The 13,344-nt window shown below is 38.5% G+C and overlaps 2 protein-coding genes across 2 annotated transcripts in view; one reads left to right on the forward strand and one right to left on the reverse strand.

Annotated features, from left to right (window-relative positions):
• Nucleotides 1-7,213, forward strand: part of trpc1 (transient receptor potential cation channel, subfamily C, member 1) — a 16,105-nt gene extending 8,892 nt beyond the window's left edge. The window contains exons 9-13 of the mRNA XM_007555586.2: nucleotides 176-343; nucleotides 3,873-4,066; nucleotides 5,147-5,348; nucleotides 5,628-5,822; nucleotides 6,693-7,213. Of these exons, the coding sequence (XP_007555648.1) occupies nucleotides 176-343; nucleotides 3,873-4,066; nucleotides 5,147-5,348; nucleotides 5,628-5,822; nucleotides 6,693-6,920 (987 nt within the window). The 3' untranslated portion in view covers nucleotides 6,921-7,213. The remainder of the gene's footprint in view (nucleotides 1-175; nucleotides 344-3,872; nucleotides 4,067-5,146; nucleotides 5,349-5,627; nucleotides 5,823-6,692) is intronic.
• Nucleotides 7,214-7,954: 741 nt separating this feature from the next.
• pcolce2b (procollagen C-endopeptidase enhancer 2b) overlaps nucleotides 7,955-13,344 on the reverse strand; it is a 9,525-nt gene continuing 4,135 nt past the window's right edge. The window contains exons 7-9 of the mRNA XM_007555587.2: nucleotides 11,527-11,610; nucleotides 9,338-9,505; nucleotides 7,955-8,999 (exon numbers count right to left, since the gene is read on the reverse strand). Coding sequence (XP_007555649.1) covers nucleotides 8,869-8,999; nucleotides 9,338-9,505; nucleotides 11,527-11,610 — 383 coding nt within the window. The 3' untranslated portion in view covers nucleotides 7,955-8,868. The remainder of the gene's footprint in view (nucleotides 9,000-9,337; nucleotides 9,506-11,526; nucleotides 11,611-13,344) is intronic.

Here is a 13,344-nt window from a genome sequence, read left to right on the forward strand (position 1 = left end):
TATATATATATATATATATATATATATAGAGTCCTGTTTTTATAAGATCAATGTTGCCCCAAAACAGTTTTTATTATTTGTGTTAAAACTATCTGTGGTTTAGGATTTCAAAGCATTGAGAATGTTCCTGACACAAGTTTCCGCCTTCAAGACAGTTTTTTCCTTTGATCTGCAGTTCAAAAATTGCAAAAATGATACAGACACATCCACACCAGAGAGGAAGGACTGGGACGCCTTCCATCCCATCCTGGTTGCCGAGGGCCTCTTCGCCTTTGCCAACGTTCTGAGTTACCTGAGACTCTTCTTCATGTACACCACCAGCTCCATTCTGGGGCCACTGCAGGTTAGCAAGCACTTATGTAAGGATTATGAAACTACTTTGTTTTATATATATATAGGTATATATATATATATATTTTTTTTTTTTTTCTCACACTTGCACAGACAGACGATCACACTGCCCACTCTCTTCCGCTCTCTGTTAATGTGATAACTCAAGGCCAAGCCCACTCTAAATATCACACCAGCTGTGCTTTTCTGTCTGATAACATCGTCAAAGGCATTAAGTACAAGCGTACAAGATCTCTGAAGACAACCTGATTTTATTTAGGGTTACCAGAGTGAAGGCGGCTGGTTCTTTGTGTAGAAGTCACATAAAATTCTGTTAAAATACATGGAAATGTAAGTTTATTATGTAAAACAAAAAAAAAATCCAATGGTCGAGGATACTTTCTCAAGGCAGGAGAGAAAGTATCCTTTCTCTCCTGCCTTGCTTCAACACATTTGCTCCTTGCTTCAACACATTTGCTTCAAATGTGTTGAAGCAAAAAGCGTTCAACACATTTTTTCAGTCCATGAAACCTTTAACTAGTTTCAATAGTCTTGCTAGTTTTCAATAGAAATCTGTTAATTTTTTAACAGTGCACTTGCTCTGATTAAAACAATTAAAATCTAAGCATCGGCTTGTGAAATCTGGATTTTACATTTTCCACTCATTCTCTCCTGTTATTTTAGGGCCATCTGTGCTCCCTGATCTTAAATCATGACATTGCCTTCTTGGAAGATTTATATATATTTATATATATATATATATATAAAAAACAACAACAACAACCAGTGTCCGGATTTCTTCTGGGTGTCTAGAGTTTTATTTTCTCACCCACTATGTGTGTGTTCTATGTTACGTAAAGCAGTCCTCAGGTATGCGCCGACATATTTCAAGGAACAGCTTCCTGTCATTAAGTCTTGGTTACAGTTTGTGGTTGGATAATAAACACTAATTCCCCACTGCAAGCAGTAAACATGCAGGTTCCAGCTTTAAATCTCTTTTGCCTTTCTGCTTCGTCTCTTCCCCGTCTTTCTGCCCCACTCGTGCATCAACACGTGGCCTGGCAGAATGGAAAAATGATTAGCTCTGGAAACAGACGCCGCACTCACATGGCAGACACACCTCTCCCAACAAATGTGCACGCACCCACACATTTCAGTACTCTCGTGATATTTGGCCGAGACAGCCTTCCATCCAGCCACACCCAGACATCCCCCTTTTCCATGCAGACAGTGACTCATGATTATGGGGGTTGCAGTCATACTTCCCCCCCGTGCTGAGCTTGGAAAGGATGATTGGATGTGTGTAGAGCTTGCTCGTGGCCCAGACTTAACCTCACTGACAGTATTAATCCATCATACCTGATGGTTAACTCCATGCAGGAATGCGCTCGAGAGTACAAACACAAGCTGTGGCCTAGCTACGCAGTATATCTTATTCTAATAGGGTTCTGAGTAATTGCTGTGGGGAGATTACACTGTAAGTCGTAAAAGAAAATGTACTGTAAAAACTGCCAACATTGACACCGAAACATCCTGTTCTTCTTTGTGTGTCTTTTATGGTGTTGTATGGAGATGGGCCTCCAAACTTACAAGTAACACCGGTGTGTAAAAAGCCTTAAACAAAATGCCGTTTTATTGCAGACTGAAATAGTTAGGAAAACACAAGTGCAGTTATTCAGACGTTCTGTGATGTCATGCACAACAACAAGATTCTCAGGGCCTCTAGAAAAGAGTCGCACCCACATCATCACTGATCCTCCGTGGTAGTTAACGGTGGAGTGCTTTAACACATATATTTGTTTGTTTTACAGCAGGCACATATGCTGTTAAAAGGTTTCCTTAGTCTCAATCGAAGCACACAGTTCCAGTTAAAGTCCCAATAGAGTTTAGCAAACTTCACACCTTCATGGTTTTGATGCCAGCCTCTGTTTCTCCTGAACACCCTGCAGCATGGAGATAGCATCTAAGACAGGGGTCTGCAACCCATACTACCCAAAGAGATATTTTTTTTGCCTCCTGCTAAATAAATTTTGTCTTGAACCACAAAACCTTAATGACCCTTCCGGAAAAAAAAAAAAAAAAATGTCTTGACAAGTTTTGTAATGGTTGAATTTTCAACTATCTACCCGCCTTCGTTTTTTATTTTCTTTTTTTAACTTTTTCTACCAGGATTGCCATAAAACTTTAATATTTAGTCAAGAAAACTGTATCTGGCAGCGTTTGAGCTACACATTAAGCCTTTTCAGTCAATGTTAGGGGCAAATACATCCGGGCTCTGTTTGCACGGTTACTAAACTGGGCTTTATGTCATGCCTGCCAAGGAAGGGTACAACCTCAACTCGGCTCTTAAATCACCCGTGTACATAGTGGTTGGGGAATTTATATATGACAAGAGAACAAATTGTGCTAACAGACCTACCCTTCTGCTCAAACGCGCTGGTCATCATTCACCCCGCGGTGGAGGCAGAGCGGTCACTCTGGAAACACTGTAGGCTTGTGATGTTGTTACGGTGACAGGCTTGTTTGTTTGAGCATCCTTTCTAACCGATAGGGGCCACGTAGATTTAGAAATAGCAGGCTTCCAGTAACCTTTGAGGACGTTTTCTGTCCCCTTTGTTTTAACCGCATGTACACAGGACCCAGAGCTTCCCAGCTGATTTTACCACTTCCCTGTGTGAACACTGGCGCTTTGCAAAAACAAAGATGTAAAAATAGGCAACCAGGGTACATAAAGAAGTAAAGCTGGATCCGAACATCCTGCTTAGTTTTCTGTGGAGCTGTGTTTTTATTTGTTTTGTTTTTTTTGTTGTTTTTTTTTTTGCTTTACATGCCTTCTTGGACTAAATGCATTGTAAATATGTACTTGTTGTATGTAGAATTATTTATATTGTTTATTAGTACTTGTCTTATGGTATTCTATTATATTTTATTCTATTCCGTCTACTCTATTACCGATATACACCAGTTAATTAGCCAGAGACCAAAATAATATTTTTTTTTCTTTAATTAGCTTTGATTTGTGATTATCGTGTCAAATATTGATTTAGTTTTCTTCTTCTAATTAAAAGCATCAACATAAGGAACTCACATTATTTCTGGTATGTGAGAACATCAACCCACTCTGTGTGCTTTGGTGCATTTATTTTCACTAAATAAAAGTCAGCTAAAGATTGGGGGCGTATGCTTTGACACACAAATCCTTTTCTGTTGGACTTAAAACTTCTCCTTCCGTAAACAAATCCACAGCATTTTTGCCTTATTTTATTTTATTTTTTTTCTTTGCAGTGTATATGTTTTTATGTGTTTTTCAAATGTGTTACAGCTCTAGTGTTATTGGGGAAAAAATATGAATCGGCACATTGAACCTCAAAGAGTACCAAAGATTATTATTATTGTTATGTTGCATTATGTTCTACAGGTGTATTTCTATTTATTCATTCTATCATGTAAAACTAAAGGTAACAACAGCATTACTGTATTATACTTCTTTGACTGACCTGTGTTACCAGCACTGGAATGACAGATGCATTAATGTCCCACAGATCTCCATGGGTCAGATGCTGCAGGAGTTTGGGAAGTTCCTGGGCCTCTTCCTGCTTGTGTTATTCTCCTTCACCATTGGGCTGACCCAGCTCTATGGAAAAGACTACGCTAAAGAAACAAAGGGCCAGAGCAATCAAACCAAGGACTGTGAGGGCATCTTCTGCCAGCAACAGAGCAACGATGCATTTCACACGTATGTGCAAACGTAAAGCTATTTTTTTAAGACAATGCTTACTAGCCAGAATGCTCATTAAGAGATGCTAAAATTACGCTGAAGAACAAATGCAATGTAAGACTTATTGTATATGCACAGCTATTAGATTATCTAGCATTTTGTATATATTCCTATTTATAGTTGAGATTATCCACTTGTTTCATGAAATTAAACAAGTTGATATGTATCATAATTTCTAAAGTAGTGATATGAAAGTCTCCTACTCCCAAGTGTTGTTATAAAATTGTGGTTTATTTGCCAGTTTTTCCAGGGGTGTAAACGGCACTCATTTACCTGTAATCGCTAACAGTTTCAAATGAAAGAAATCTGTATTTCTGGCAGCTGGCTGATGTAATTCCTGCTCCAGATGAAAATCTCACCTTTCTACATATGTACAAAAGTTAAAGGAATTTGATATGCAATGTATTTTTTTCACCCAATGAACTTTATGGTAAGAAACAGTGCATGTGGTCACTTTAATGGTCTGACTGCTGTCCCTCAATACTGTGCTGAGAGACTGCCTTTGGTGGGTGGGAAGATATCTGACCTTTTTAACCCTTTTACTTTGTTGGGAAAAGTATGGAGTCTGCTGCATTCTTTCTCTTGACAATAAGTGACCATCCACCGCTTTGTCATATTCCCATTACTAACTTCATTTATTGTTGGAAAAACAGTAATTATTCTTTTTAAGGTAATAGGCAATTGTACCTTCAGATTCCACATGGCCATCTATGGTACTGTCTTTGTGTTTTATAACAGGATGTGATTTATTTATGTGTTATGCTTTGAAGCTGAGGTAAAAAAAAAAAAAAAAAAGTATATATTTTTTTTTCTGTCACTTTTAAGCACTTAGGTTATAGAATAAAGCCACACACCTTTTTTTTCCCCCACTACAAATGTGATTCCAACACACTGGTTCATCGAGCACATCCACCCTGCAGCTTTGAGGGATGGCTATGGGGTTGGAATTTATAGCGAGGTTAAAAGTGGTTATATGTGCCAGATGTTTGGCTAGCAACCAATGCTTGTGTTTATGTACTATTGTCTTCCGTTTTCCAGGTTTATGGGGACCTGCTATGCTCTGTTCTGGTACATTTTCTCCTTGGCGCACGTTGCGCTCTTCGTCACCCGCATCAGCTACACAGAGGAGCTGCGCTCCTTTGTTGGTGCCCTGATCATAGGCACCTACAACATCGTTGTGGTTATCGTGCTGACCAAGCTGCTCGTGGCCATGCTCCATAAAAGCTTCAGACAAATTGCTGTAAGTTTGAACAGCATTTGGCTCAGCAGTTGTCTCCAGCAATCTGAGTTCGTGTCAGAGCTGAAAGCAGCATCTGCTTTCACTTACTGTTAAGAATAGATGTTGCTTCAAGTCACCCCGAAATGCTTCGCAGATGGCAAATGATTTCTTTGTTTGGTCTTTGAATAATTGCTTGATTCTCATTAGATTAAACTGGTGACTTTTGCATTTACGAGGTGGTTTCACTTGAACGGTTAAAGCTTCAGAGAATGAAGGGTAATTCTTTTATGCTTTATGTAGAATCATGAGGATAAGGAGTGGAAGTTTGCACGGGCCAAACTGTGGCTCAGCTACTTTGACGACAAGTGCACCCTGCCCCCTCCTCTCAATGTCCTAACCTCGCCAAAAACCGTCTGCTACCTGGTGACCAGCCTGAGGAAGTGGATCTGCTCTCACACCACAAAGGGCAAAGTGAAGAGACAGAACAGTCTCAAGGTGAGAAAGCTAATCACAGTCATCCTACATTCTTAGCAAACATCTTTACTTTAGTCTTGAAGTTTATTCAGATACTACTTGCAAATTTGAAGTAACTTTTGGCAACCCTTTCAAACAAGGCACAGTTGTTCAGTCATTTTCTGATTGCGCCAGCATGAATTTTGACATGTGCTGAATAAGGAAAGTATTTCACCTTTCACTTTTTGCAACTTATCCTTTCTGTTGTAAAATGATGATGGACCTCAAATACTTTAGAAACAGGCCTATACAGAGTTCATGGAGGTTTTAGTCATAAAAAGTCTTAAGGAAAACCAACTAAATCGTAGGGTTAAAACGGACTCCATCTTAAACTTCTATGTGCTTTCCTTCTTGTAATGAGTGTTTTTTGGCATGCCTCTGCTAGTTTATTACAAGTGCTATAGGAGTGCTACAGTTAAGTAATTGGGGTGGTTTTATAGTTTTACAAAATTCTGAGGCATGTTCTGCTAGGTTAGCAACCTGGCTACACAGATTTCAGTAGTTTACTGAACTTCTTATCAATTAATCATCAAGAGTATTTCATTAATTTAATTAATTTAAAGTAGCACATGGCTGCTATTTTTGCTCTTACACCATCCAGAAGCAGAAAGGGTGCACTTAGCTTTTCACAGACCTTACATTTTGTCATGCTCTTTGTTTTTATAGATATTCTATTTAGAGCAGATTAGATCATGTTTGTTATTTCCCAATATTTAAAACACTGAAGCTAACAGAGTGTCCACATTATTTTTACCATGACCTCTGAAGGTACTGAAAACCGTAACTAGATATCTATGGTTTCCACAATGTCTCACCATGAGTCTGAAGTCCGTCGGTGTGGTTACCCTGCAGGAGTGGAAAAACCTGAAACAGAAGCGTGACGAGAACTACCAGAAGATCATGTGCTGTCTGGTACACCGCTACCTGACCTCCACGCGGCAGAAGATGCAGAGCATGGATCAAGCCACGGTGGAAAATCTGAACGACCTACGCCAAGACCTGTCCAAGTTTCGCAATGAGATGAGGGACCTGCTGGGCTTCCGGACATCCAAATATGCCATGTTTTACCCAAGGAGTTAAAGCGAAAAACAAACAAACAAACAAACAAAAACAGACTCTTTCCTCTTCCTTCCTTCTCGATAAAATCTTTGCTTCATGTTTATCTGGGATTCCCCCAAGCATGTGCAAAAACTCTGCTCTTTGAAGTCTCTGGGGTCATTTTAAAACCTGGACCTTTATTAGAGAAATATGTATTCACCAAAGCCTCAAGACTCAGGCCTCCTATCTATTCAGCTATGTAACCTTTACTTTGTAAATAAAAAAAGCCATTCTTTTCAACAGGAAAATAATAAAAGATTTGTGGAAGACTTGGACTTTCTTGGTGATGACTCGCTTAAAAATCTGAGACAAAGCTAGAGTTTTTCCTTCATAATTTTACTTAAAGGCAATGGGTGTTGGTCTATAGGGAGTGTTGGGGCTACACCCTCTCTGATGTAAGGGATGGGGGGGATCTTAAAAAGATCTATAAACATGATTTAAAAAGTGTACTAACCAATTTTCCTTAATGTGTCTGCCTAAATGTAACCAAAACTAGAAAAATGTGCATTTCCTGCAAAAAAGAAGGGAAGGAGCAAAAAAAGAAGGAAGAAATGATGGGTTTAAAATGTCAACTTTGTGATCAGTGTGTATTTGCTTTAAAATAGCTAAATCCTATGTTCCTATTACAAATATGTGGTGCACACCCATATCTGCCTAAATAACTCCCCAATGCAAAAAAAGAGAGAAAAAATAGGAATATTCATGAAATAGAGTTTGCACATACATGATTTTGTTGAGACTGGAGTTGTTTGAGACGTCTGTGTCAGTTTTGGCCTCTTTTGGACACGTCGTTTGCATCAGCCTCTTGAATTTATACTAAATGAAGACTTTATGAAAGTTATTTCCTGCAGGTGTTAGCTGCTTAACAGAACCTCTTTTCAAAAAACAGAATTACATCCTTTTTTTTTTGTTCTGCTCATCAATTCTAGCAACAGCGTCAATGCATATGTCACATGTCACATGCCTGATCCACCACCATGCAAAACAGTGCATGGCTTCAAACAGTCAGACAAAAGGAAAATGTCAGAGTTTTATTAGGTGGGATAATGAGAATGCTTTATAAATAATATTTATAATCTTACTTATATGAAAATAATTGCCTTAACAAAAAGGTGACAGTATTTAAATGACATGAGCTGATGCTGGTGGTTTGTGTCGATAAATGTCAGCATTTTAACATAAAATCGGAAAACCATTTTTAAAAGAATGAATGATTATTGCACTTTAGTCACCACATTCATATCTAAACTGTTCCTAAAAATTTAACACAGAATATTTTTAGCTGATTGTCAAAAAAACCCCAAACAAAAACACACAAAAAAAAACCACACACACATCAGATATTACAGATATTAGAAAAGAATGTCAAATTCAAGAAGCCTTTTTTCACATTATAGTCCACAGTTTTAATTGTTTAAAACTTTAAAAAGTAGCTTGGATTCGTGTTAAAATGAAATTGCCACTATGGGATACCAGAACAGATGTGCAACCCCCATGTTCCCCCCCGCCTCCCCCCCAAAAAAAAATAAATAAATAAATGGAGGAATGTTTTTCTAAGTAGCTACAATCTGTGAGAAGCGTGACAGGAATGTAGGGAACAATCTGTGGATAGAAGGAGAAATTTGAACTCATTTTTTGCTCATTAATCTTAGTTTAAATGACAAGCTGTTCTTTTAAACAGGAGACAACCTGCAATTACTCAATGCTGCATGTGCCCAATTGGCAAAAAATAAAAAAATATGTCCTAATAAATGCACCAATGTGTGTTACCCTTAATTTAATGAAACACTGAATTAAGGGTTTTGCTGTGCCAGCTTGGCACCCAGATTTGGTTCTGTGTCATTGAAAAGGAGCTTTGTTTCCTGCCTAATTGTTTCCATCCACAGCTGAGCCTCTTTAGGCGGGAGCTCCTCAGCGCGACGGGGACAGATCAGCACTGCCTGTTTTTCAGAACGTTTAGTCCTTTTTGGTTCTTCTTCTTGAAGGCCATGACAAAGTGCTGCGGGGCGATCTTCCCCCGGCCCTCCTCGTCCACCTGACCCATGAAGATGTAGTTCAAGCCTGGTGAGGTCACACAGAAAACACCTGAATGCAGTGGCGGAACGGCAGAGACATTCAGGGAGGCCCGACATGAGAGTCTGCGTGTTGCAGGTCCGTATGCATATGAATACGTATAAACATATTTGCTTGTAGTTGACTGTTTGGACAGTGAGTTCTGCCGCTTACCTAACGCCTTGGATGGATCGGCAAAGGAGCAGAGGAGGCAAACTCAAAGCCGTTTGTTATTTAAAACAGTCAACCTGGAGCTGCATTGTAACTATGAGTATTTACAGAACATCTTTTCTTTTTTAAACATTTGAGAGAAGGCGATTTAATTCCAGCAGTACCATAGCACTTACCTCGTCTGATTAATGGACACTTTTTGCACAGGATAATGATCTTGGTGCTCATTGTCTTCCCCGCCTGCTGGATCACCAGGCTGCCTTCTTTATACACATTGATGATGGAGACGGTGGCGTACATGCTTCCTCCTCTCATCGCTGCAGTAATGACCGTTCCAGTTATCACTGTCACAGACACAAATGAAAAGGAGGATAAGGGATGGCAAGCAAAAGTGCTTAAATTGTGATAATTATGCAGTTCTGCACGTGTACTGTCTGAAACAATTTTTACTTGTTTTTGATCTCAATGAGAACTTTTCCAAGTTAAATACTGCAGGTTTTTATAAACAAGTCTACAGCAAGTTTCTTATCAGGAGGGGGGTAGGAAAAAAAAAAAAAAAGGAATGTAAGCTAAGAATTTAACAGCTGCAGGGCAGAAAATTCCTGTTTCATCTTTACTATTAATAAACGAGATGCGGACAGTATTTGTCAAATCTTTTTTTTTTTTTTTTGTTCTTTTATTGTCTTGTCTTTGAAGTGCAGTGGAGCCGTAAAAGTGTCGTTTTGAGTTAACAAGATCATCTCTGAACATTTGATGTCCCGCCTGACCCTTCTCAAATCTGTTGGTCAGCCACGAGCTATAAAGCTCCTTCATAAAGTCAAACAATACAATACCAGCGGTATCACTGACATAAATACAGTTTTACTGAGACGTTTACAAGAACCCATCATGTGCATAAATTGTCGTGCTGATGTTGCGCTTTTAGCTGTGTATTTGAACCGTCCTCCTATATTCTTTAATGACTTAATGATTAAACATAAAACATTACAAAGTTATTTGAAGAACAAGAATCAGCAGCATAAGTTTGATCTTAATTTAGATTCTCTCTTTTCTGTACAGGGCTCAGAATTACACATGTAGACTCAAATATACACATTCAAGTAATTGTTTGTAACTTGACAATTCTATCAATTATTATTGAATATTTATGTCTTGGCAGTGATCGTGATTGAGTGCATATCACGATCACTGCACTTAGTATACTAGTATACTAAATTGCATTTAGAATACTAAATGTAATTAGTATTGCATTTAGTACACTAAATGCAATACTAATTTGCATTTAGTAATGTAAATTATTAAATTTGCATTTAGTAATCTGCATTACTAAATGCAAATTTGAAGCATTTAGTAATTGAGTAAAATTAAAAGATCACATCTCCTCTCCAGAAAAAGACCATAAGGAACCAATTATCTTCTAATATAAAGCAAAGCTTCCACTTCCCCCCAATGTTAAAACAATGCAATGAAGTGGGGGGTTAAAACAACTTCCTGTTTAGTCTGACCGGAGCTTCCAGGATAAGGACTCGGTGTTTTTGTTCCGACTCATGGAAACGCAGTAACGTCTGGCAAGTGACCCTAGAGGAATCACAGATAAAGGAATCACAGATAAAGAGAACCCAAAGGAACAAACTGGACTCTCTACACTGATGGCACCACTATGTCTGCACTGACAGAGCTGAGAATATCCAGAGTGGCTTTCTCAGTCAGTTGCTACTGTTACACAGACCAGAGAACCGCTTTGGACGGATCTCAGTGAACTCAACCAGATTAAACACCAGCTGTTTTAAGACTTAAAGCATTGATTAAACAAAAATGTTTTCAGTCTACTGTCTCGCCACTTCTAACATCACGAGCTAAATTCCCCCCAGCCACAACACGCAGGGGATGTTTTTCACATCGTTTGCTCATCGGTTTTCTGGCTCAAATCCAAGTGCAGATCTAACACGTATGCAGCTAACATCTCAGAGTCTGTTTGTTTCACACCGAGTTACCTTACGGGTTCTAGGCGTGTGGGTGTGTTTATGTTCATACTGGAGGTTTCTGTGCACCGAATGTGTACAGTACTTCAGTTTCTGAATGCCTATCAAGGCAGTCTTTCAGTTGCGAGACCAAAAAAAAAAAAAGAAAGAGAGAGAGAGGACATGATCAGGACTGTAAACAGCTACTTACGGGGCGGGGGGTTGGCTGTCAAGAACTTCAGCTGATATACTGATCCTCAGCTGAAGGGCTGGTTGGGATTAGCATATTTGCAATAGTTCCACAAGCCAATACACACCCTGGCAAGTTAATATCAGCTGCGATCTATTAATTAGGGGTAATTTATGAGGGTTGTATGAACCGCAACTTGCATTGATGTTCTCACCAAAATTGCTGGAGCAGTAATTGCTCTCGAGGGTTCCTCGTCTTTTGCACGTCTGCTGACACAAGGCGGCGGAGTACTTCAGAGCTGGAGGAGGGGAGGGGAGGGGACACACCAATGCACATGTAAGCTTTGTCAACCAGTGATGCAAGCATATAACTTATGGCTACATCTGCTTTCTTGTGGTTTCTTTACTGGATACTTTCAGTTACACAATACTCTCTTCGCTGTCAATTTCGAAGGCCAATAATAACATAATGGAATGCAAAAAAACATCTGTTTTTCAAGTTAGAATCTATAAAGGAAAGAATTATGGCTTCAAGAAAATACAAGGTGACTGACTAAATATGTTTTCATTGGAAAGAGGAACAGCAGGGAGGATGAAACAAACAGAAAGCAGTATCGCAGAATGACATCATCACATGGGGGGGTCTGCCACAAAAACCTGGCCTGACTAAGGGAAAAAGCAATAGTGTGTGGGAACATGAGTGTTTAAATATGAAAATGAGCCATGATTGTGGGCGCAGACCCTTGCCCACACTCCAAGTCAACTTGTTTAATGTACAGTTTACTCAGGGGAAATGGCAGCAAACACACACTTTTAGGATCAGCTCTGTAGGAATATGTGCTGCTAACCGGGACTTTCCATGTCTGGGACTTTGTTTTCTCTTCAGAAGAAAGGTTGTGCCTTTTCACTTTGCTTTTCTATCTAAAATTACTTTTAGTGTGTCACACTATAATACTTATTCATTATTAAAGTACAGCGTCCTCAACACTTATTGGGATTCCTGCTAAAGTTGCGTAAAAAGCCTTAAAATAAATCAATCTTTTATTGTGGCAGCAAAATCTCACACTATAAAAAAAAAAAAAAAAAAAAAACTCCATACTTGAAGTTTCTTTAATTAGATTATGTGATGTTAGTAGCCTGCGTTTTCAGCAATCAGAAAATGGACGGAAGGACAAGAGAGAAAGACAAGCAGCCTAGATCAGAAGTTCAGGAAATAGAGTACTGCTGTCCCAATCAAGAAATTAAAACTATGACAAAAAAAAAAAAGCTGGAGGAGGATAGAAACTTCTCTTGCCTTGTGGTAGAGCAGGAACTACAGCGTCTTTGAGGTCACCAAGTCTCCATAATAACCACTAGTTTGTAACTACATGCCAACTTATTATTTAAGAAGAAAGAACCATTTTTTTTTTGTCCTTTCATCAAACATGTGGGATTTTCCAAACACTATTCAAATGGTAAATGAAGCTGTGCACTCTGGTAAGAACAAGTTAAGATCAAGTTCTTTGGCAACAAATACTCCAATTGAGTTTCATGTGAAATGATAATGAATTCATATCTTCAAAAATGTAAACGATTGTGAAGAACCTGTGATGCAGTGGGACTCTTTGTCTTGCATCAAACTTTCTTTAAAATGAAAATCTAGCAGGAAACTGAAAATGGGTGACCATCACATTTTTTAACAGGGTAACCCACAGTCAAAAAAAAATTTACACTCTTTCATGGCCCTCTCGGCACTCGTCAAAAAAAAAAAAAAAGCTAAATGCTCCAGAAAAAGATTAAGTACTGTTCTATAAGCAAGATAGCGCTATCCAAAAATATTCTTGCTTATTGAAAATATTTTTTTTTAATTATTTTAATCCACTTAATAAATGTGCTCCAATTAATGGATGCATTTTTCTATATTTTTTACTGTGAGATCATGCATCTAAAATTAAGTGTTTTCAATAAGTGTGAGATGTGCAATGGCTAGATCAACAAATGGATATCCAAATATTCTTTTAGTTGATATATATATATATATATATATATATATA

This window comes from Poecilia formosa, unplaced genomic scaffold (genome assembly GCF_000485575.1).
Source record: "Poecilia formosa unplaced genomic scaffold, Poecilia_formosa-5.1.2 Scaffold71, whole genome shotgun sequence".
NCBI lineage: Eukaryota > Metazoa > Chordata > Actinopteri > Cyprinodontiformes > Poeciliidae > Poecilia > Poecilia formosa.